At 39.8% G+C, this 24,572-nt stretch overlaps 1 protein-coding gene across 1 annotated transcript; it reads right to left on the reverse strand.

Annotated features, from left to right (window-relative positions):
• Positions 1 to 925: 925 nt before the first annotated feature.
• LOC140240863 (eEF1A lysine and N-terminal methyltransferase-like) lies at positions 926 to 23,789 on the reverse strand. The gene is made up of 12 exons (XM_072320637.1): positions 23,690 to 23,789; positions 20,190 to 20,418; positions 18,500 to 18,708; positions 16,956 to 17,085; positions 16,559 to 16,680; positions 14,999 to 15,139; positions 8,711 to 8,892; positions 7,350 to 7,535; positions 5,611 to 5,822; positions 3,481 to 3,616; positions 2,765 to 2,902; positions 926 to 1,821 (listed from the first exon to the last, which is right to left on the reverse strand). Exons 1-12 carry the CDS (start codon positions 23,779 to 23,781, stop codon positions 1,526 to 1,528), a joined length of 2,073 nt encoding a protein of 690 aa, XP_072176738.1. The 5' UTR covers positions 23,782 to 23,789; the 3' UTR covers positions 926 to 1,525.
• Between the last annotated feature and the right edge of the window lie 783 nt (positions 23,790 to 24,572).

Consider the following 24,572-nt stretch of genomic DNA (forward strand, 5'->3'; position numbering starts at 1 on the left):
ATGGTAGGATGTTTTGTGATACAACAGACCTACACATATGCATCAAATGTGATACTAGTATCTTGAACATCTTTTTTTTTTTTTAAAATCACTGTTCCCAAAGGTTAACAGGACCTTTAACTTGCCAAGCTTTGTCACCAGCATTTAGTGATCCACTGACACCTGACCCAGTTGTACAGCAACGAGTTCACTCAGGCATAGCAATGTGCCTTGGTCCAACAGAGAGACCATGGTGACACAGTAAAGATTAGGGGGATCCAGCAATCTCTATCTATTACTTCAGCCAAGGGAGGAAGTTATGTTTTCATTACCTCCGCCAAGGGAGGAGGTATAGATGTTTTCATTACCGTTGGTTTGTTAGTAAGTTTGCCTGTGTGCAAAATAACTCAAAAAGTTGTGCTCGGATTTGGATGAAACTTGCAAGGATTATAAAATTTTAAAGATTTTAAAAGATTATAAAATTTTGGTAATGATCCAGAAATTTGGGTGGATTTTTTGAAGGATTTTCGATATTTTGGCAGGTAGGGTCAATAAACTTGGGTGTTCAAGCTGCGCATTTTTGAGATTTTCATACGTGCACTAAAGTGCGTGCTCTAGTTTCTGCTATGGCGAGGTGCGCAGCTCAGCTGAGGGTTTATGACGTAACAAAGGCTTCTATATTGGGAAATCGGGCTACGTGTATTTTTCAGCTTGCATACGTATGGGTGGAAATCACTGATCACTACGGAAGAGGAAGATCATTGGTGGAAAGTAGCTGCTTGGCGGAGGTCTGCACTCTCAGAGTGCTTTTCTAGTTACCACAGGTTTGTTTGTTTGTCTGTGTGCAAAAATAACTCAAAAAGAAAATGTAGAGAATGACACAAGAACAGATGAACAAACTTTGGTAGTGATCTGAAAATATTTATGGATTTTATGAAGCCTTTTTTAATATTTTGGCAGGTTGGGTCAACAAACTTGGGAGTTCAAGCTGCGCATTTTGAAGGTTTTCATACACGCACTATTATAAAAGTGCATGCTCTAGTTTCTACAAGGCTGGCGAGGCTCTGCGGTACAGCTGGAAATTGATGACTTATAACAATAGGCTTCTATACTGGGAAATCGGGCAATTTTCAGCATGCACACAGTGGGTGGAAATCACTAAACTTATTTGGAGAACAAGAGCAGTGGTGGAAATGAGCTGCTTGGCAGAGGTCTGTGCTCTCAGAGTGCTTCTCAGTTGACGATTAGTTTCAAGACATTTGTGCCAATCTGTGAACAAAGCACTGTAACATGTATGCCAGTCAGCAAAAGAAATGCTATAGGGGCTTACTGATCACTGAGTTTGATATCTCAGAGAGTACTTTCATTAAATGACTCAAAAAATGAGACACGTGATATTCATGAAAATTTGCCTTTGTTAGTAGCACCAATATGGAAAGCTAAGCTCAGCACTCTCTGTAAACGGTCATGTGACCTGCTTCTAGAGAAACGACCTAAAGATATAAGTACTAATGTCTTTTTATCACTCCCCTCATGATGTCATCTATCACCTATCGTCCTCAGCAATCTTCAAGTTGTCCATGATTTCACAGAGGTCAAAGGATGGGTCCCACTGGGGCGACACAGACTTTGCGTACTCCTGGAGAGCTTGAGCGCTTTCCGCCTGCCTCTTGCGCATCTCCGGGGTGTTGACGGCGGAGGTGTCCAGCAAGCCATACACGATTTCGTTGACGTCGTCCTCCATGGGACTTGTTTGAACGGTGGGAAAGTGGGTTCGGATGTCAGAGAGCAGCGTCTCCTTGAGTTCATCATCACGGCAAGCAAAGTTGAGGATGAATATGCCTTGAAAAGAGGGAAAAGTTGAAAATATATGACTTTTATTAGAAAAGTAACTTATTTTGGCCTTTTGATTTTAAACTGCACACAAAAATAAAACTGTAACCCCAATTTCCCTGGTATTGGCAAGCATTTTTTTTTTCCTTCGAAGTTTCCAAAAAATACCTGTCAATGAGAAAGAGATTATTTCAACCCAAAATCCCAATTGTGCCATCATGAACTTCAGGTTGGATTGTGGTGTCATCACAACTAAATCTTTGCTACCCTAGCCAGTTAATATAGGGATCCTTTCCAACCATTCCATTCACAACAAATCTTGTATCATAACTGCCAGCCAATTTCTTTAATAATTACATAAAAGCCAGATGTAATGTACACCAAAATTGCATTATGAAAGTAACTGCTTAAGTTTCATCTCTTTACTACGCAGTATAAACTAGAGAAGCACTCTGAGAGCGCAGACCTCCGCCAAGCAGCTACTTTCCGCTGATGATCTTGCTCTTTCATAAAGATCAGTGATATCCAACCACACATACATGTATGCATGCTGAAAATCGCCCGATTTCCCAATATGGAAGCTTTGTTACATCATAAACCCTTAGCTGCGTGGTGTGCCTCGCCCTAGCAGAAGCTAGCGAACGTACTTTAGTGCGCGCATGAAGACCTCCAAAATGCGAAGCTTGAACTCTCAACTTCATTGACCCTACCTGCCAAAATATCGAAAATCCTTTAAAAAAATCCATAAAAATTTTTTGATCACTACCAAAATTTAATCATCTTTTCCTTGTGTCATTCTTAACCTTCCCTGCATGTTTCATCCAAATCAGAGTTCAACTTTTTGAGTTATTTTGCACACAGACAAACTAACTACTTACAAACCAACGGTAATTAAAACATGACCTCCTCCCTTGGTGGAGGTAATAAAGTGCTGCATGTTTCTCAGATCTACCTTGCTTGGGGTGTAAGATCCTCTTCACCTGCTCCAGCACAGAGGATTCCAGGAAAGCTCGTGGAGGGCAGCTGATACCCTGAGTGGTGTCCTTACTGTCCACATCGAACATCACCACATTGTACACAGGGGGAGAATCTATTGGGGGAAAGAAATGAGAACCAGTCTCATTAGCAATAATATGTTAAGAAAGACAGCTCACTAATTTATTTGCAGTGTTTGAGTTAGAACAAAAGAGACAGAAGGTAGATGACAGAAAATGCATTACAATAATTCCTCGTGTGTGTGTGTGTGTGGGGGGGGGGGCAGAGACATAAAAAAGAAGAAAAAAAGAAACAGCAGATACAATGTACAACAAAGAAAGGGAAAGAAAGACAAAATGAAAGACAAAAAAGAAACAGAGCAACAGGAAAAGATAGAAGTGAAAATGGGGGGGGGGGGGGGGAGTACCAAAGAAAGGAGGGTAAAGTGAGAAAGAAGGAGGATAATAGGGCAAAAGATAGAAATGTCCGAACAAACAGACATAAAGATGGATTTAGGGTTGGAAGAAAAAGCAAGAAGTGGGTAGGATGACACTTGTGCATCAGCCTTACCAGTGAACACGAGCTCCACACATCAAATTCTCGTATATGTGGGACCATGGCATTATCACTGAAGAGAGACATACATTTGTACACATAGACCTTTCTCAGTGAAAGCAGCCTTTGCACACAAACCTTTCTCTGCTTGGTTCTTGATGAACTCCAAACCGTCCTGAATGTGAACACGTAGTCTCTCGTCCTCAACCAGTCCAAACCAGGATTTTGCGATGTCCTTCAAGGCTGGATCAAGCTCCACCACATCCAACTCCAGCTGTGGAACCAAAAAAAGTCAACAGAGAGAGAGAGAGAGAAAAAAAAAAAACCCACACACCATGAAAACAATTCCCTAACAATATTTTATTGAATTTCTTTCTTTACAAGCTTTCATCAGATTTGTGCATATTGAGCATTATCTAAAAATTCATCTAAGTTAGTAATTTGAAAGTTTGAATTGGTTCAGTATATGTGACCCGCTACAACAAAATGATCCTAAAGTCGGGCGAGGTCGATTATTTGAAAATTGCACGATATAATCCCCTAATCTTTCTGCTTTAGATTGATATATAACACATTTTATAAAAATAATCGGCTGCGGAGATATCGATGTTTAAAAGAGAGCATGTCGAGACGTCTGGAAAATCACTGTTTCGAGAAAAGCGCCCTAAAAGTCTTCCTTTCGACGCAATCGCGGTCAATGGACACGCAAGTCAGTTTTCACCTCTGGACAATAGAAGGTAAGCCCTAGCAACCCCCGAAGAGTTCATTCAAGCACATCAGCGTCGGCGGTCTCCTCACCAACCAATCAGTGACCAGGATGTGAGAAGCGGCTGAGCATAGCGCACCCCGCCCGCACGCACCAGTCGACTGGGCAGTGTGCGAGCTTCACGCTTCGGTTAGCAGCAAACAGCAAACTGATCAATGAGATCACTCTGGTCGTTGTTAGGGGCGGAACCTATCTGTGGCGCTCAATCCAAATTTTCGAACCAGTTTCTGCTTCGTTGAAACGCTAAAAAACATGGCTCAGAAAAACGCAATTTTTTGGTCTTTCCTTTGATCATTTTGCTTCAAAATTTCGACAGATGATAGAAGACATGTTAGACTCCAACAATATATCAAAATCAGAAAATCGTAAGTTTTGACCAATTTTAATGCTCTGACTTCAAACTCGATTTTCACGGCTTCAACTGTGCGCGACTTTAGGATCTTTTTGTTGTAGCGGGTCACAATTTGAAAGTTTGAATTGGTTCAGTATTTGATTGTAATTGGTAACTGGCAATCACTTATACAGGCTTTTTATATCTTAATTTAAATCCCTCCGTATTCATTAATTTTTGTCATTTCTCATTGTATCTGTTTCATTTCTTTTTCCAAGCAAAAAAAGTATTTCATATACTATATTACTTAAAGTGCAATCAATTGAAGGGAATGGCTTCTATTTTGTTATAAGTATTCCTTTGCAACAGGATTACACTCAAGCACATGTCTAACATGCACATTTTGATGGACACGTGATCATCTCTGGTAATCTGACAAACAGGCTGCATGTCCGACATCCACTGATGTAAACAATGAAAATACAGTCAAACCTGTCTATAGTGGCCACCCAAGGGAGATGAAAAAAAAGGCCGCCCCCGCTATAGACGGGTTATCCAACTTTGTGTGCATTGCCTACATGTACATGTATCATGACATCTTTGAGTACTTACATGTACACAGTACATGTATGTGTGTACGTATGTATGCACACGTGTGTTTCATGCATTGAACAATGCCAATGTTTCAGTGAAATTGTTGCACAGTAGCATATGTACAGTAAGTATTATGACTGAATGAGTGATAAATGCAGCGGTGGCGATCACTGGACGTTGCCCAAGAAGACTGGCACAACTACAAAGCAGAAAAACATGCTGAATTACTGGCTCGGCCATGGCTCCATCGGGTCTGTGGCCGCTATAGACAGGTAGCCACTATACACAGGGTCTTTAACAGGGCTTTTCTCTCGGGGGGGGGGGGGGATTTTTCAGTGGCCGGTATACACAGGTGACCGCTACAGACAGGTGGCCGCTAAGGCAGGTTTGATTGTACATGAAAACATCAGAGAATACTGGAGGAGACACATGAAAGTTGAGGCCATTGTGAGTCAGGAATGGAAATTTCCTTTTAAGACTGAAGTTACTGACAGTGAATAGAAAGAAGAGTTTTACTGATTGTCATAGGGTAATACTGTGCACCCCACGACCACATCTGTCCTTCAACGAAACTCACCTGCGGAAAGTGTTTGTAGAGGAACATAGGTAGAGCCCCTCCCCCCAGGCCCACCAGGACGGCCTTGGCCCCACTGCGAAGCAGCTCCACGCAGTCCGGGATGAGGGCGAAGCCCGCCACCATGAGGCGATGGAAGGCCATGGACAGGTGCCAGTGGTCGACACGCGTCTTCGTCTTTCCCCGCTTCTTGCCACTGGCAGACCTCACCTTCTCTGTACAGAGGAATGAGAGTGGGTGTCACTCACAGCAGAATAATAATAGGGCCCATTTGCGTTGTTGAATAGAATGGTTAAACTTGCATGCTCGTGTAATTTTTGGAACCATCGCACTCATAGACATTGAATATTTGCATACTATTTCGCACGGTTTTCGTACTGTGAATGCAAATACACTGCAAAATACATCGCAAAATACATTGTGAAATTCTCATTCTGTCGTATTCAGGGTGGTAATTCAAACACATGCGAGCTTTGAGTGTGAATTGTGCCACAAAATACCACTCATCGCACTGCAGTGTATTCCTCACGTCGCCTGACACATTTCCTGTCTTCTCACCGAAGGAGATGTGCGTATGCGCAGTGCCTGTAAACTCGGAGAGGTGAGTTTTGGGGCCAGAAATACCAAGTTAAAGGTATTGTTTATCATTCATTGGGAACAGTGATTCAAAAAATGATCGTGATATCACATTTGATGCATAATGTGTAGGTCAGTTGCATCATAAAACATCCTACCATATAAAATTTTGTAATAATGCCCATTAAGTTATTTCTGTGGCAAGACAAACAATTTCTCTTCAGGAAGCAAGAAAAGGAAAAATTAGAGTTTGTGCAATTGGCCCTGTATTCTTCTCCCTATTGATTTGTGTCTTTGCTATACGACAAATTTCTCATAGATACCTGCCAAAGTTATTATAATCAACATCAACATCATCATCACCATCATCATCATCATCAACATCATCAAAATCAACATCATTATCATCATCATCATCATCATCATCATCATCATCATCATCATCATCACCATCATCAACATTATCATTATTATCATCCAGTATATTCTGGACCAGGCTTCCACGGTTAAACAATGAATAGTACAGTGAACTAACTATCATGATGAATTTGCAAACAGATATAACTGACTGCATGCATGAAAAGTGTTGTTTTCATCTCTGTTTGAGTAGGGGTACCGTGGTATATTGGATAAGACTCTTGACTTCGAACTGGAGGTATCGAGTATACATTTTCCTGGCAATTTCAAAGTATACAATTTCCTGGCAATGGAAGAGGCTGCCCTGGGTAAATCAGATCAAATTATTCTACCAGGTCAGACAAGTTTTCCTTGAATCCGAATCTACCCCTATGTGTGCTCCGAGTGTTGACTGGTAAAGAAAACTTCATGGCAATGTACACACTGTCCAAGTCTCTGGTACTGAAAGGATTAACAACAAGCTTACATTTATAAGAAGATAAAGAGAAGAAAGGGTTAAAGAAAAGGGGGGGGGGGGCAAGAGCTGGCTCAGTGTAAGGGGGGACTGTAGCTTACTCTAAAAGAGGATATTTTCGTGTTTGGCTAGGTACAAAAAGATGAAGTTGGTGTGTTTTAATTTTGTGGAATCAACACATTATCAATTAGCGCAACATAAAACTGGCAAAAAACATTACGAATGCTACAATTTTCACTCTAGTCTCTCGTTGCGCAAACGTGTGAAAATTTCCACATTTACAGACTTTACTCACCAGTGACTAGCTTGGCCTGTGACTGAACCAGATTCAGATTGGAAGAAAAGACAAGTTGTCTGTAGAGGTCTCCGTCTTCCCCTTTCACATCTTCCACAATGATCTCGTCATTGAGGGACCCAGCTGACTGGTATTTCACCTCCCGATGGCCGACATCATTACCAATGGACAGAAAGGGAACCTGAAAATGTACGCACTCAGATGATTCTAAAAAATGTTAAGTGCACCTAATTTTGATCTGGGCCAAAATGAAAAATGCATTTAAGTGTATGCAACTGGCAAATGCAACTACTGCCTCTTAAAGGTACTTTATAACCATTGGGAGCAGTGATCTAAAAAACGTTTGATTCATCACATTTGATGCATACATGTAGTGTAGGTCAGTTGTATCACCAAACATCCTACCATATACAAATTTGCAATACTTTAAGCCTAAAATATATGAAGATATCACTATATCTCTCCCCAAACTATAATTGTAGACAGTATAGTCTAGAAACAATTTCATTATAACTATTTTTCACAATTTGTATATTTAACAATACTATACTGATTAATGTTTTTACACTGATTGTTTCTATTCCTAGCTGACATTTTAGAACTACATGCAATTTGAAGCAGTAAAACCAGGTTTTTGTTTTATCTGCAAAAGGTAAACAATGCCTTTAATGAGCTGCAGGGTAATTGGTACCTTATAGTTTACCCACTTGCAGAAGTCAGAATGTATCGCTCACTGTAAATAGGTGACGGAACAAAAATGGAAAAAGCTGCTTAAATAAGGATGAAAACATAGCAGTGGTAAATTGTAAAATTCAAAACAAGAAGTGCACTCAAAGTTTCAATTACAAAATTATATGTATTACAATAAGGAAAGAGAGAGACACACAGACAGAGAGAGAGAAAGAGAGAGCTCCCTGGAAAAGGTGCCCTGGCAATGCTGTCTGCATCTAAAGAAAATCTTTCAAGTGAAAAGAGGAAAGGTCCATGGGCCGCTTTGTTACAATTCTTGGGTGGTCATCTCTCAGCCCTTTACATCTAGGTATTAATAAGTGTTTATTGCCTACAACAGGTCCCATATTTGACATAGTGTCCTTTTTTTTTTTCTTCATTTAATGCAGCCCTTAGCCATTTCAATTATAGCTATTACGTACATAGACATTAATAAATGACTATTAGCTACAAAAGGTCCCATGTTGAACATATTTTTTCTTCTCTATTTTTTCCCTGTCTTCTTTCCCCAGTCAAGGCAGCCTATTGCTATTTCCGTCATAGTGATGTTGATTGGAAACTGCATAAATGACTAAACCTCTACTTCTGAATAGGTTTGCCAAAGTGCGCCCTCTATCGGAGTGTTCACCTGAGTTTTTTTGACATCCCGCCAGGCGCCAACTCCATGACCTTGGATGACAGCTCTGCCTTGATGGTGTCGATAGATTGGTAGGTGTGTCCGCGGTGCAGCGTCACGACAACCAGACGCTGAAACCCCGCCTGCTCGGCCAGCTGTCCCCGCCCCTTGTCGCTCACAAACAGAAATTCAGTCTCTCTGTCAGGACAATGGAGGAAGGCATAGAAATCCTGGCAGATTTTCACAATGGGCTCTTCTTTAGTTTTTGCTTTAACACATAATACTCTTACTGTGACAGTGGAAATTTTCATGGTGTGGATATTTTGTGTGTGTGTGTGTGTGTGTGAATTTCATGTGACAAGAAACTAGCGTGAATATAAAAGCGAGCAAAGTTTTTGCTTGTTATATAATCTAGTATAATTTTACATGTATATTTATGATCTCAAGGCAAAGTTGTATTGTAGGAGTATAATAATAATAATATGAAATATTTATATAGCACTTGATACAACATGTTTCGAAGCGCTTTATAATTGTCAAATCAAACAAATATATAAATCAGCTTCAAATACAAATAAATCAACTAAATAATACATCGTAATCATCAGTTCTGTTCTAGAAATAAATGGGTTTTGAGTTTCTTTTAGAATGTCAGTGGAGGTGGAGGACTGAATATGAGTAGGGAGGTTGCTCCAAAAAAGGGGGGGGGGGGGCACAAATGGAGAAAGTGCAGTCACCATAACTGGAATATCTTTTTTTTTTTCTGTAGTTTTCTTCATGTTCACTGGTCCTGTAGCTTGATTAATCTGCTCTCATTATGCAAACCAGATATCTTCAGAGGAGACCTCCGGATGATTTTCAGACTTTTACATGTGAACAACTATAAATTAATTATATTGGGTACAAAGTTTCAGAATTCAAAGTGATTGGGACGAGGAATAAGAACATTTTCAAAATCTAAAAAAAAAATTATAATGAAAAAGAATGATGATATAGCAGCTTCACTATAAGAATGCTTAAAGGGATGGTACAGTATAGGTGGAGATGAGAATTGGGCTTTTAACTTTTTGCGAGATACCAAGAAAACATTTATGATATAGTACAGAGCATGTACCACTTTAAGAGGAACTCAAAGTTTATTTGATAAAAATCGGGTTTGGAATGACTGAAACATCCAAAAACAAAGTAAAACAAAGCGATTGCAACAAAGTGTGGGTCCCACACATTATCAGAATCGCTCTTTTTTGGATATCTCGGCCATTTCAAAACCAATTTTCATCAAATAAACGTTGAATTCCTCATAGAATTACATGCTCTTTCATATTTCATAAGAGGTTTCTCATTATCTCACCAAAAAAATGTTAGAAACCTGAAATTAGGGCTCAACTAAAACTATATGATCCCTTTAAGTAGGGGATTGAGAAAGCAGAACAAAAGAATAACGCATGTATAAATTCTACACAGGTGAACTTGTTGCAAAGCATGTGGTATTGAAATGGAATTACATTGCTCCATTTCTGAAATATGTGAGGCTCCTAAGTCATCATCCTTGTTCAGTGTAATTTGTTTTGGGTTTCGCAGAGTATGGATATATCTCAGTGAGAAAAATTAATTGCACAAAAATATGGATGTTTACAGTACATACATTTCTTAAAATACTATGAAAGAGACATGCTAGGAAAGTTGATGGACATCTCTGACAGCAGAAATCCTTGTCCTAAAACAGTTAGGCTACATAGGTGTACATGCAACAAGAAACAAAATCAAGCCTGCCACTGAAACGACACGTCAGCTTATCTTCTCCTCTTGACCTGAAATAATTTTGCCAAGTTGAAGCTGCACAAACATGGCTTCTTTAACCCATTGAGGACAAGTCCCAAGTATACTCGGGCAAGTGTCTACATGGGAAATGCCGTTGTAGCAAAATCAGTCCCTCAACGGGTTAAGCTGCACAAACAGTGACAGAAAAACGGAACATAGAGAGATGCAACCATATGCCAGTAGATCACCTTAACGTGCTATACCCGAGTATCCTTCAGTGCATATCCAGGATGTCTGAAAGGGTATGCTGGTAGAATTACACTGTGTCTCCCTACGATTTGACATCATAATAATACTGTACGCAGAAAACACACAGCTCTGTAACTGGGCGGCACAATTTTTGTCAACTGCCCCAGGTGACGCTCTTTATGTGCAGTTGTTAATATTTGTCCATATTGATTTTGCTCAGACTTGTTTTGATTTCTTGTGGGGGAGGGGGGAAAGGGCCATCTCAAAAGTAAACATCATGCAGCTAATACCTCACTACTTCTTGCATTCTCGCCCAGTGATAGATAAGAAGCCATGTACATGTATAACTTTCTGTATGATACCGAAGTGGACACACATTATTATTCGACAAGGTCGGATACCCATATCAAAACCTTCTTATAACATGGGGACTTTGCCAGTCCCAAGTCTTTGGATAAATACAATGTATTTCTTTATTTTCATACCCTCATATTGTGCAAGACCTGGGAGGCATTTCATCAAGTGTTTTGTCGGTAATTTTCACTGAAAAATTTGTTCTTAGCCAATCAGATGGGAGGGTTTCATTAGCTTACAACAGTTGTCAGCGACTGCAAAGTTTCATGAAAGGCTGCCCTGATACAACAAAATAAAAATCATGGTTTTTAGATCTTCATGATAACATGGTTCTCTGCATGAAATTATGTGATCGTGCTTATAATCATACTTTACAGATGCATGCTGTAAATGTGAAAATGCACAAATTGTACATGTTATGCCATTGTTAATACCCCTAGTGAGCTGTTCTGTACTTTACATGTCGCTGAATTTAAAGAACAGGCCTAGCGTTTGAATACAATCACTCTGCTTGAACATGAAACTCACATTGTTTTTACAAACAGTACAGTGGATTTTACCCTGTGTACCACATACCAATGTCAAGCACCAAACATATTAATCCACTGAAGACTAGTCACAAGCATACTCAAGCAGGTGTCTGTGGGAAGTACAGCAATATCAGCTCATCTTTTACTACATGTTGTACAGGTTGAGCTTGACACTGACCAAGTACACACTTGTAGGTGCTTGCCTGTTACACAGAGTTCATGAATCATCACTTTTATGACCTAATTACTGTAAAACAAGGAATGTTCACATGCATTTTAATTTTGCGAATTTCGCGAGCATCAAGATTCATGAAATTAAAATGCATACATGTGAAAGTTTTTGTCTACAATATACATGCATTGAATGCCAGTGGCAATTCACAAAAATTTCATGCCGAGAAAAAAGGCTGTCGGCTCCAGTTTGCGAAAATGTCATGCTGCAAATATATCATGTTTTACTGTACACATTTATCACTGGCTATGTTCTACAGCCTATCTTACCATGGAACATGGTGAACCATGGTGTAAAAAAAAAAGTGTGATAACCATGACCTGTGAAAAATATGACTTATTCAAGACAACTGCACTATTACTCTGTTACATCTATCAACCAAAGATATATGACTTTTATACGCAAACAGCACTCACATGAATGCAGCAAAAACAACATAATGCAGAATGTGATGGACATACAGTCTGTACTAGTACCTCAAACAGAATGAGCACGGGACACTTTAAGTCCTTCTTTTGGCAGTGACACCACTATATGACACCCAAGTCAGTAAAAACTACCAAGACATGCCAGGCTATCATGGAACCCATAACAAGGCACTGCACAAATACCTGAGCAGAAACACCCTTAGACACTCTTATCAACGTGATGACACACCCCCTGATAGTTCAAAGGGGAAGGACAGGTTGGACGTGAATGAGGCTGGTGTGCTTGTATTAGGTATACTTGTACTTCATACTTCCTCATGTACACAGAATGTAACACACACATTTATTGATATGCACATGGTGTTATTCCCCCTTCAAGAAACCCCCCTCTCCTACCCCAACCCCACCGCCCCCCCCCCCAAAAAAAAAACACACCCATTAATGATATCAAGCAAAGAACTTTGATACGCTGTATACTTCAGACTTTATTCAGTCCTGACCTCTATCCTGGGTGAAGTCATATTCTTTCTTTGCTATTTATATTTACAATTCTCTTTGGGTGCATTCACACTGTGAGCACACCAATGTTTCAGCACAGTGAGGACATACAATGTTGTATAATCCAGTAAAAGAACACGACAGTGAAAATTAAAAGACATGAAGATGATCAAGAAGTAAGGAGTAGACGGAGGACAAGAAAAAGAAGAGAAGATGACATTGAGTAGATGAAGATGAGACACAGTGAAAGAAGTCGAAGAGGAGGGAGAAGAAGAAGGAGCAGAAGAAGAAAAACAAGATTTGAAGAAGCTGGAGAAAACTATTAAGGTCATGTGGTACGTATGCAGATCTACATATCCAACCTTTCTGACTGAAAAACAGGGATAACTTGGCTCAAAAGTAGGAAAGAAAGAGCAGTTCCCATAGAGCGTGTTGCAACATTATCAAGACAAATTGGAGACTCCTACTGAAACAACAGCTAAATATGGTCAAAATTCAGATTCTTTCCTCTAAATTCAGGATGGTTAGGAGGTCTGGGTATGCCTCTGCTACATTGCACTATTCTCCTAGATAGATTTGTATTCAGTACATCATGACAATGTGAGATGACAGTTTGACATGATTGGGCAGACATTCGGTCCTTGACCTTTGACCCCATGGCCCACAACTTTCTCAAACACTAATTTTCATGACATTAATTTGAGCTACTTTCAAAATATGAAAAACAGTGACATTTTTGCATTTTCACTTAACCTTTGACTTCTTGGACTAAATCTTTCCCTTTAGAATCATTGTGCACCAACACATGTACAACATACCAAGTTTGATCAAGTGGATATGTTCATTTCCAAAGTGTGGAGAAAATATTGTAATTTCAGCATTAAACAGTGTTACTTTTAATAAGCTTGTTGACCTCTCTTTTGACCCCTGATCTTTGACCTCATGACCAAAAACCTCCAAAGAGAATCTTTGTTTAATAGACAATACATGTATATCCGTGCATTCACTATTAAAGTTTCATGAAGATAATATACACTGTACACATGTACCTCGAGCCATTTCTGAGATAATGGAAAAAAAGAGTGAAATTTCAGAATTTTCACCTGATTTCGTACCTTTGACCCCATGGTCCAAAAACGTCACTCGAGAAGCTTTATCTGGTAATTTATTGTATGCACTAAGTTTCATGAAAATACTCAGTACATTCAGGCATTGCAGAGATATGGGGGGAAATAGTAGAATACAAAAATTTGACATTGGTCTACGACCTTTAATCTTGAGCATGAGCGCCCTCACAAGTTGATAGGAACCGCTTCTCCACACAAACATACTAATGCCAACTTTGATCTCCATACCAGTACCTCAAACGGTTCTTAAATTATGCCATACACAAAGCTGACTATGGATGGATGGAAGGACTGACACATGTACAGACAACCTAAAAACATAATGCCTCCAGCCACACTGCATGGCAGAGGCATTAGCAAATGGAAAAGATGGATGGGGAGATGAAAGGGAGAAAAAAAGGAGAAGCAAGTGCAGCAATAAAAGTCTAAATAATAAAAACAGATGAAGGAGAAGAAAACAAAAAGGAAAATGGAGAAATAAAGGAAGGGGAAGGAGGAAGGAGTGAAAGGGAACAGAAAAGGAAAAAGAAATAGAAAAAGAAGAAAAAAAAAAAGACACCCAGGGCCCCCATCAATGTAATTTACACACAATCTTGCCGCCAGCCTGGCCTGGCTTGAATGCTAGGATGTCAAGTTTCCCTCTATCGGCTATGGTTGTTCTTCTAATTCTTCATGGTGAACATTTTTCCTTCACCTCACACGACATGCCTGGCTGCTAGCCAGTGGTTTGTTGCTTGCTGCAGTGTTTCCCCCTTCCTCCCCCCCCCCCCCAATCATTCATGGGATCGGGGCCAGGGTGAAGATCCGAGTGAGCCAAGTACGAGATGAGAGGGGCCAGGGAGAGGGAAATCGAAAGAAGGAATCATCTGCTCAGGCAAGTTGTCTCTTAAGCCAGTAAATTGTCATCACTATTGCTAATCATTTTCTTCTTTTTCTTTGGACAAGTCCAAGTCCCAAAGTTGGGGAGCGCCGTATAAACAGAATTTTACAGTAAATAAAAAAACAGAAGAGTAGAAGAGGAAGAAGGGAAAGAAAAGGAGGAGTAGAAGTAGTAGTGGCAATAGTGAAAATAGTGTAGAAGATGATGATGAAGAAGAAGAATAAAGACCCTTGTTACCAACTCACCTTCCTTGTGGGACAATGAAGACGGCAAATTTCTTCTCCAACGTTTTCCCCTTGGGCCTGTCAACAATGTGCATGGTGTAACGAGGATACTTGCTGTCTGGTGCCCAGAGATCCATGGACATCGGCTGACCACACAGGGATCTGTATGCGTTGGATTACAGGAAAAATTATGCCCATTACAGCGGAGATTAAAGTGGGGGCCAGACACTGGAAAAGACTTGTCATACACTTCCGGGCCCCATTTTATCACAAGATATAATTGATTATAATTTTCCTTCACACACAGGCTGCTGTTGACCTATGATAGAAATCAACTATAATCAATTATAACTCTTCATAAAACAGGGCTCAGGTCTAACATGACTCATGAATGAATAATCAAGAGTTCAAATAAGTTCAAAGAGTTCAATATGTAGTACCAATTCAGCTGAATATGTCTCGACCAGTATCACACGCTCCACAATAATTGCCCATTTCATGTCATACACACTATTCAATTTTTTGTTTAAAATTTTGTTGTAACACTGTATTACCTCCACCAAGGCAGGAGGTCATTAAAGTGATCATCAGCATTGGTTTGTCTGCTTGCAAAATACAAACTCAAAAAATTGTTAACAGATTTGAATGAAACTTGCAGGAAAAGTTGATAATGACTCAAAGAACTGATGATTAAATTTTGGTAGTAATCCAGGGATGTTTATGGATTTTTGAAGGACTTTTTAATCTTTTGGCGTATAAGGTCAATGAACTTGGGAGCTCTAGAGGTTTATATACATGTATGCGCACTAAAGTGTGTGCTCTGCTGATGACGTAAACAAAAGGCTTTCATATTGGGAATAGCATGCGTGTTTTGTGGAAATGAGTTGCTGGCTTGGCGGAGGTCTGCACCTTCCAAGTGCTTTTCTAGTTGCATGCATTGATGAAACTCTGTCACTCTATCTACTGTCTAGAGCTCTCTTTTCCACAAATCTAAGCTCACTACACATGTCATGGCCACTACTCGTGCTGGATACTTCTATTTCTTTCACATTTTGAGCAAGTTACTATTGTGCCAGTCAAAGCCAGATATACAGTGTACTTGTGTTGAGGTGCTACATAATTTAAATATTTTCTGATATTGTGGTATTTACTTAATTGGAATCAACATTACTTATTACTTACTATTATTGTTATTACAACATATTATTATTGCTCTTATTATTATTATTAATATTACTACTACTGCTACTACTACTACTACTATTATTTATTTCACATTTGCAAGACAATACAAGTGATAACAGATAAACAAGCAAAATACAAGGATATAAGATGATTATGGTCTTATACAAATGCAAAGGTACATGGAGTGAAATTGGAATGGTTTACAAAGAAACTCACAGGAATTTGTCCCCAAACTCTATGAATACCAATAAAGTGAAGTAAATAAACATTGCCATGTGTGGTATTTTGACATCATTATCTATTTCTTTGGAAGAAGTAGGAAGCTAGGGTTGCTTGCTAGAGAGATAGAGATAGAAGAAAGAGAACAAGAATTGATGAGGGCTCCTGAGCACTCACTCTTTGTGCAATCTATCCTGCACTATGGCATAATCCTGAAAATCTTTGACCATCTGACGCACTTCGTCCTTTGACGTCACTCGGCTGGGAGTTCTCCCTTCTGACATGCTCACTTCAAGGATCTGTTGGGAGAGGACGTGGGTGGGGGAGAAGGAGAGGGAGAGGGGGATTTCCCCAAAAAGGGTCATATTTTGTGGGCTATGTAGCAATAGAATGACTGCTTCATTGCATGCCTTTAGGAAGAACTAATGTAAAATTCATGAGACTGCTTTCAATATCTGTGGGCAAAGGCTTTTGCTGTACAAGACTCCTTTAAAAAAAACACAGCTATTACAATTAGTCAATTGTTGGTAATGGCTGAGTGAAACACAGAGAAGAGAATGAGTTATTTTAATACCGGTGTGTGAACTGCACCCATCTTCTTCAGTTTGGTACAGATGACAACGAAGACTGGCAACGGTGAGCCCTGATCAGAATCATCTTCCCTCTGACTTTGGTCGACTTTCTGAATCCTCAGCATCCAGCCTCTGTCGCGAAGTCAGCAAAGAAGTGGAAAACATTTGTGCTGTCATTATGACCCCAAATAACAGCATTCTGTTAGTCACGACGGTTAAAGGGATAGTATAGTATTGGTGGAGATGAGGATTGGACTTCCAACTTTTGGTGAGATACAAAGAAACCACTTACAAAATAATACGGAGCATACCATTCTACGAGGAATTAAAAGTTTATTGTTGAAAATCTTTTTTTTTGAATGGCTGAGATGTCCAAAAATGAAGTTAAACAAAGGGATCCTAATAAAAGGTGGGGTCCCACATTTTACTAAGATTGCACTGTTTTGGATATCTCAGCCATTCAAAACAATGTTCACCAAATAAATGTTGAATCCCTCTTGAACTTACATGCTCTTTCATATTTCATAAGAGGTGTCTCATTATCTCACCAAAAGTGCTTATATCCACGATACCTGAACTTACACTTCATACAATGTAGGTCTCAGCTTAAACTATGATCCCACCACTGACCTTCACCAAATTTTGTACCAAATCTGTTTTAGGAAGTACAACTGTATGTCAGTATATGACACCTATGCACCACATTTAATAGCTTCCATAAAATATATCTATTGAGCTTTTGAATGACACTCAAAATGACAGTTTGACATTGACTTGGACCCTGGCTAGTTCTGCTTTATCTTTTTTTTTTTTTTTTCTAATTAGTGTCAGAATCTGTCACATTTTCATGTGGCCTCGAGTCTTATGACAAGGTCTTCAATTTTGAATTCTTGTAATTTCAAACAAAGTATATTTGAGAATATGCCTCAACAACATATGTTGCAACTGGTCTCTTTTCAATTCTTTTTTCAAGTACTTGTAATTTGATTAATTCATCCCATTTTGATAACCAGACAGCAATTTACTCTAGCCCTCTTGATGAGCATTTAATTGTTTGTGTTGCTTTATATACCTTTTTAGTATATCATCATGTTCATGGGCAACTGCGAATCTAATTCTTCTTATGTTCTATTGATTTTCATATCAAGAGTCATTAGAACAGAATGTACATTGGAAAAAAAAACACACACACACACACAAAAAAACAAACAAACCTGAAGCTGACACGTTGTTTTCACAAATTGCTCCTTGAATCTGTACAAAAATACTGTAGAGAATGACTATGACAAGTAAATCTTACCTTGTGTACATGCACTTTCAAAGTTCTGGCCCTGTGGCATACAAAGATGCAATCAAACATTCACCACAAAACAAACATACATAAGTCAGGCATTCTGGCTGATTTTCTGACTCACATTTGATCTCAATGTTTATGCAACAGAGCCTTGGTGTGTAGTTTTTTACTTGTTCAGTGCATGGTTCTCTGTTCAAGTACACATTGTACATGTACATAAAGACTGACCTGTCTTAGACAAAGCAGACTCACTCGCTTGGAAAATACTGCAGAAGCTTGCTCAAGACGTGGTTCTGGGCAAGGGTGATGCACACGTAGCGACCACCAAGCTTCAGCACCCTCGCAACCTCCCCAAACATCTTGTCAATGCGGGCCACGGTTTCTGGACCGTCGTCTGTCATGAGCCCATCTAGAGTTCCCTTGTCAAGCACAACTGAGTAGGATGCATCCTCATACGTCATCTGAGTACCAAATAAATGAAAAAGAAATTTCAGAGTAAAGTGAGGTCATGTGTACACATACATATCATCGCTAGGGCCACAAGACCTGGTATCTGAAATTATTGGTGAAAATGACTTTATTGGATTAATGCTCATATCTGTTAAGTGATGCCCTGTCCAAATCCTAGTTGTTTTACCGGTACCCCAAAAATGAAGTTACCAAAGGAGAGGCTCTCCCATTTGATATAGTGCTTTGGCTGCCATTATTTTTTTTTTTTGCTCTCCTGAACATTTGACATTTAGTAAACACGAGGTCTTGTTGCCACAATGATGATATGATAATATTGTTTTGTTTCATCCAAGGAGCTTGTTTCATTTTGGAAAAAAAAAAATGAAATTCATGACATGCATGATTATGAAGTCAGGAGGCTGTTTCATAGACATTTGCAATCATTGTAATTGTCAATAAAGAACAGTTACCATAGCAATACTCTACACTCTAATGCTACTGATATGGTGAGAACTACTTTGTAAAGGAAGATATGTGACCCGTTACGACAAAAGGACCTTAAAGTCGCTGACGGCAAGCCGAGAAAATCGAGTTTGAAGTCACATTATCAAAACTGGTCAAAACAATCAGATTTTTGTTTTTGGCATAATTTTGTAGTCTAATGTTTTGTCTATCATCTGCCGAAAATTTCGAAGTTAAATGATCAAAGAAAAGGCAAGAAATTAGCGTTTTTCTGGGCCATGATTTTCCAACTTTCAACAGAAATGTGTTGGAAGATTTGGATTTAGCGCTGCTGCTAGACTCCGCCCCTAGCAATGAGGGAGTGATCTTATTGGTCAGTGCGTGGCATCCTGATTACTGATTGGTAATGCGTACATCGCTAGGGGGCTAAGCTTGAATGAACATCGCGGAGGTCTATATAGGAGCATGCCTTCCATTGTCAAGTGATGAAAACTATCTCGCCTCCCCTTGATCATGATAGCATCGGAAAATTTTGAAAGCATTTTCTCGAAACTCTGATTTCCCCAACCACTTAACAAGCACTAACAAAATTATTGATATACATGTAGTTTACCAAGATATCTATATATCATGGTATAGTTTACCAAGATATCTAATAGATGCACCCAGTGTCTTCAGTTTTGAAGTTGGTTTGGATTCAATTTTGGGACAATGAACCCATAAGATATAAGTTTGACGCCACTCCACCTAGCTACAACCCAGCTCATCTCAAGGACCAAACCGGGATCTGAATATAGAGGCTCAGCCTTCGTTCAGAATCTTGGGAAAGCCAAAGAAAGAAAGATATCTCCATGAAACTGAGTACTTTATGAGTTGTGATATTATATGAAATTAAAGTAGAAGAGTAAGGGAATAACGTCACACCATTTTCAGAAAATTGTCCTCCCCCGACTTTCGGATCATTTTGTTGTAGTGGGTCATATATGTCCAAAAATATCATAAAAATTAAGAGCTGGTAGTGGTAGTTGACCTGTGTTACATCCATCTTCTCAAACTGCATCTCTGGTCTCTTCTTGCCATTCCGTCTCGCCATCTGCTTGATGACGCCATCTATGATGTCAATGCTGACAAGCTGATGGAAGCCGGCATCATAGAGTTCCTCGCCGAGTCTGGAATTCCCGCAGCCAATGACAAGCACTCGGTCACTGGGGCGTACGTATGTGTGGAGAATCCCGCAGAGTTGCGTATAATCACCATACCTTCAAGTTGACAGAGAGAGGAGTCTGAATATCTTACTCTATACCGTAGTTATGGGTAAACTCGGCCTAGCGGGTAAAGTCGGCCCCTAGCGCGCGCAGTACAAGTAGTTGTACTGCGCGTGCTGGGGGCCCGAGTTTACCCATATGGCACAACTACTACATGTAGATCTACTAGTCTACAGAAAGAGGATCGGTTGAGTTACATTGTATTGTACTCGAACCCTACCTAGACTAGTACTATACTATAGTATTAGTACGGTAGTAACATTTGTGACCGTGCACCTCAAAACAAACATAAAGTCGCACACACTGAATTTGCGTGAGGACTGAAAATAAGTGAAATGGGTCAACCTAGCCGAACTTGACTTTTTCATATTTTCTGAAAGAGCAGGTCTTCTTTTACATTACCGGTATGCTAAAATTTGGTATCATAAAACGGGCAGGAAAGTGTGTTTTTTAGCAGTTTATCTCGAACATTTTTGGTAGAATAATGTGATTAGGTGTGTCTTTAGAATCCCTCTTTCATTTCTGAAAAACCTTGTCCACACTCTTCACTTCTAACTCTTATAACTTTTAAAAGGATAGTATACTGCTCTGAAAGGTGGCGTTAATTATGGACAGAATGTGCTAATGAGGCATGGTTAATTTCAGTTTAATCTGATAATCCCTTCATTGTTGTTACTCTGGTGGTTTACTTCCTGTTTTTTGTCCCATTCATCGCACAGCCAGCGCGGTTTGGTAAAGATTAAGCGCTTGAATAGACACTGTACTTCAGAGCCTCTTTTCTCAGTTCACACTTTTCCTGAGTTTGTGCTTTCTTTCCAATATTTAGATAGGTTAGGAGAGTCCATTTGATTTGAGTTATACATAATTTTAAAGCTTAAAGTCTGCTCTTTCATTTATGGTCTGAACTAAAAATTCATGTCTGGCGACTTTTTGTTTGTTTTGAGGTGCAGGGTCACATTTAGTACAGATGTTTTCAATTTGAACGATGTCTTGTTTCTGTTGGTTTTTTTTTGTTTTGCCTGTTTGTTTGTTTTTTCAACAAGTCCACACCATAGTTCTAGTCAGAGGCCGAGCATTTACCCTGTATGGCTGTGGTCCCTGTACTAAATTTACTAGACTAGCCCTCTAGACTAGAATCGAATCTAGTCTTTACTAGATTCTACATACTACGTATGGTAGGTGTTCAACCCACCGACCGGGTCCATAACGACCGACCGCGCATTATAATGGCATTGCGCGTACAGAAAGAAAATGTACGCATGGGACTACGCGCAACGGTGTTCGATTCTTCACTGGGCTACGCTACCGAGTAAAATGTGGCGAAAACAACCAAGTATTCCCTCTAAATTACCGAAATTTGGCAAAATCGAATAAGGTTTATCGTGTAACTACATATAACTAGGCCTACCTTTGCTGACTTGTTGTTAGATGTAGAGTATCCTTCCGTAATGAATTTGACGATTTTGACCGCAAAATTGTCACCGCCGCTAGTACGATCGTGCACACACGTTACACATACACATGACATAAACATTTTGTCGCCCGCTACGACCGTACGAGTTGATGCAGAAACGAGAAATGAATGTGAAAAAACAAACCGACTCATCTAATTTATTTCAATTACGATGAAAAGTTTCCTACTGAAAATCAATTCAAATTCATCAAACAGTCTTTCAAAAGTCATATCGAAGGATTCAAAATATATTCAAATATTATTGGGGAAAAAATGACGGCTAGAAAAAAACAGCGGCCTGTCGAAAAAATGCATTTAAGTGCCCTTTATACGTATTGTCAGGGTGGTCGGTTGAAATGAGCAGGGCAACTGAGTGCGGAAAAAATGACACCCCACGCGTTCGAAGCCGCCATCTAAGAGCGCGTACCTCAGATCGCATTTTCAGTGCGCGCTTGTGAATCCGGAGTATTTTCTCCACACGTGAGTAAAATTTCAGGCAAATTGTGAGATTTTTCACGTTTCTATTGATAGCAAAACGTTAGGTGTCCGGTATTATGAACACCCAACCATACTAATACTACTAGTATGGTAGGGGTCCAACCCACCGACCGGGTCCATAACGACCGGCCGCGCATTATAATGGCATTGCGCGTACAGAAAGAAAATGTACGCATGGGACTACGCGCAACGGTGTTCGATTCTTCACTGGGCTACGCTACCGAGTAAAATGTGGCGAAAACAACTAAGTATTCCCTCTAAATTATCGAAATTTAGCAAAATCGAATAAGGTTTATCGTGTAACTACATATAACTAGGCCTACCTTTGCTGACTCGTTGTTAGATGTAGAGGCGTATCCTTCCGTAATAAATTTGACGATTTTGACCGCAAAATTGTCACCGCCGCTTGTACGATCGTGCACAGTACGTTACACATACACATGACATAAACATTTTGTCGCCCGCTTGCGCTACGACCGTACGAGTTGATGCAGAAACGAGAAATGAATACCGTGAAAAAACAAACCGACTCATCTAATTTATTTCAATTACGATGAAAAGTTTCCTAATGAAAATCAAGTCAAATTCATCAAACAGTCCTTCAAAAGTAATATCGAAGGATTCAAAATATATTCAAATATTATTGGGGAAAAAATTACGACTAGAAAAAAACAGCAGCTTGTCGAAAAAACGCGTTTAAGTACGCTTTATACGTATTGTCAATAGAGGGCGGGGTGGTCGGTCGATATGAGCCGGGCAACTGAGTGCGGAAAAAATGACACCCCACGCGTTCGAAGCCGCCATCTAGAGCGCGTACCTCAGATCGCATTTTCAGTGCGCGCTTGTGAATCCGGAGTATTTTCTCCACACGTGAGTAAAATTTCAGGCAAATTGTGAGATTTTTCACGTTTCTATTGATAGAAAAACGTTAGGTGTCCGATATTATGGACACCCAACCATACTAGTGACTAGAAGAGACCTAACGTTAGATCTAGTCTAGAGACAAGAGTGCATGAATCTAGTCTTGTCGTGCTTAAGGCAGTGTTCATCTCTTCTTTATCTGGCGAAAACATTCGTGTGGCGTGAAAACTACACTAGTTTGGTTAGCGGGTGGCACCACGTACCACGACATTGTAAATTAAATAGATCTAGAATAACTGCTAGACACGCACATGATATGCAACCCGGAGGAAATACGAAATTGTGGACTAACATTAAATAGCACGAATGGGACTGAAGAGTTTTCCACTATGAGAACGGCAAAAATATGCTACTGATTCCTAGCATGTTGTTTACTTTTCAGTCAAAACGTACCACTCGAACGCCTTACTGCCCCGTTTTTTGAAGAAAGTATCCCAGTATTGCGCAGAACTAAACTCTGCCGCACTTTTAGGTAACAGGTCCATCGCTTCCGAGACTCTTGATATTCAGCGTGTTCAGCTCGTATGTTTTCAACTCCCAGTCAGCAGCCGAGTCGAGTCTAGTCCACGGTACCACGGCCACACCATGTGTGTTATGTTAGTATGTCCGTATTAATTTGTATGATGGAAAAAAAAAAAAAAAAAGAGAGAAAAAAACAAAAGGAAAAGGCTCAGACCATGTACATACGGATATGATGGAGAAAAGTGGTGAGGGTGAGGGTGGGGTGGAGAGTTTTTAACTAGTTACCTCCGCCAAGGGGGGAGGTTATGTTTTCGTTACCGTTGGTTTGTTTGTTAGTTGGTTCGTTCGTCTTCTTCTTCTTCTGATTAAGTCTGCCTCCTTCAATACTGAAGATTCTTCTTGCAGACTGGTGCTATTTACCTTATAATTCGTTTGTCCGTGTGCAAAATAACTCAAAAAGTAGTGAACGGATTGTGATGAAACTTGCAGGAAAGGTTGAGAATGACACAAGTAACAAATGATTAACTTTCGGTAGTGATCCTAGAATTTTTGGGGAATTTATGAAGGATTTTTGATATTTTGGCAGGTAGGGTCAATGAACTAGGGAGTTCAGGTTGCGCGTATTTGAGGTTTGCATGCGCGCACTAAAGCGCGTGCTCTAGTTTCTGCCAGGGCGAGGCGCGCTGTGCAGCTGAAGGTTTATGACGTAACAAAGGCTTCTATATTGGGAAATCAGGCAGCTTTCAGCACACAATGCAGTACATTGTACGTATGGGTGGAAATCACTGATCTCAAACAAGATCAGTGCGGGTGG

This window comes from Diadema setosum, chromosome 17, assembly GCF_964275005.1.
Source record: "Diadema setosum chromosome 17, eeDiaSeto1, whole genome shotgun sequence".
Taxonomy (NCBI): domain Eukaryota; kingdom Metazoa; phylum Echinodermata; class Echinoidea; order Diadematoida; family Diadematidae; genus Diadema; species Diadema setosum.

Coding starts and splice junctions, on each gene's coding strand:
- LOC140240863 (XM_072320637.1), bottom strand. CDS start 23,781: ATGGACCTGTTACCTAAAAGTGCGGCAGAGTTTAGTTCTGCGCAATAC. Junction 17,086..18,499: donor CTGCAGTATTTTCCAAGCGA/GTGAGTCTGCTT, acceptor ACTTCGCGACAG/AGGCTGGATGCTGAGGATTC. Junction 1,822..2,764: donor GATCTTACACCCCAAGCAAG/GTAGATCTGAGA, acceptor CCTCTTTTCAAG/GCATATTCATCCTCAACTTT.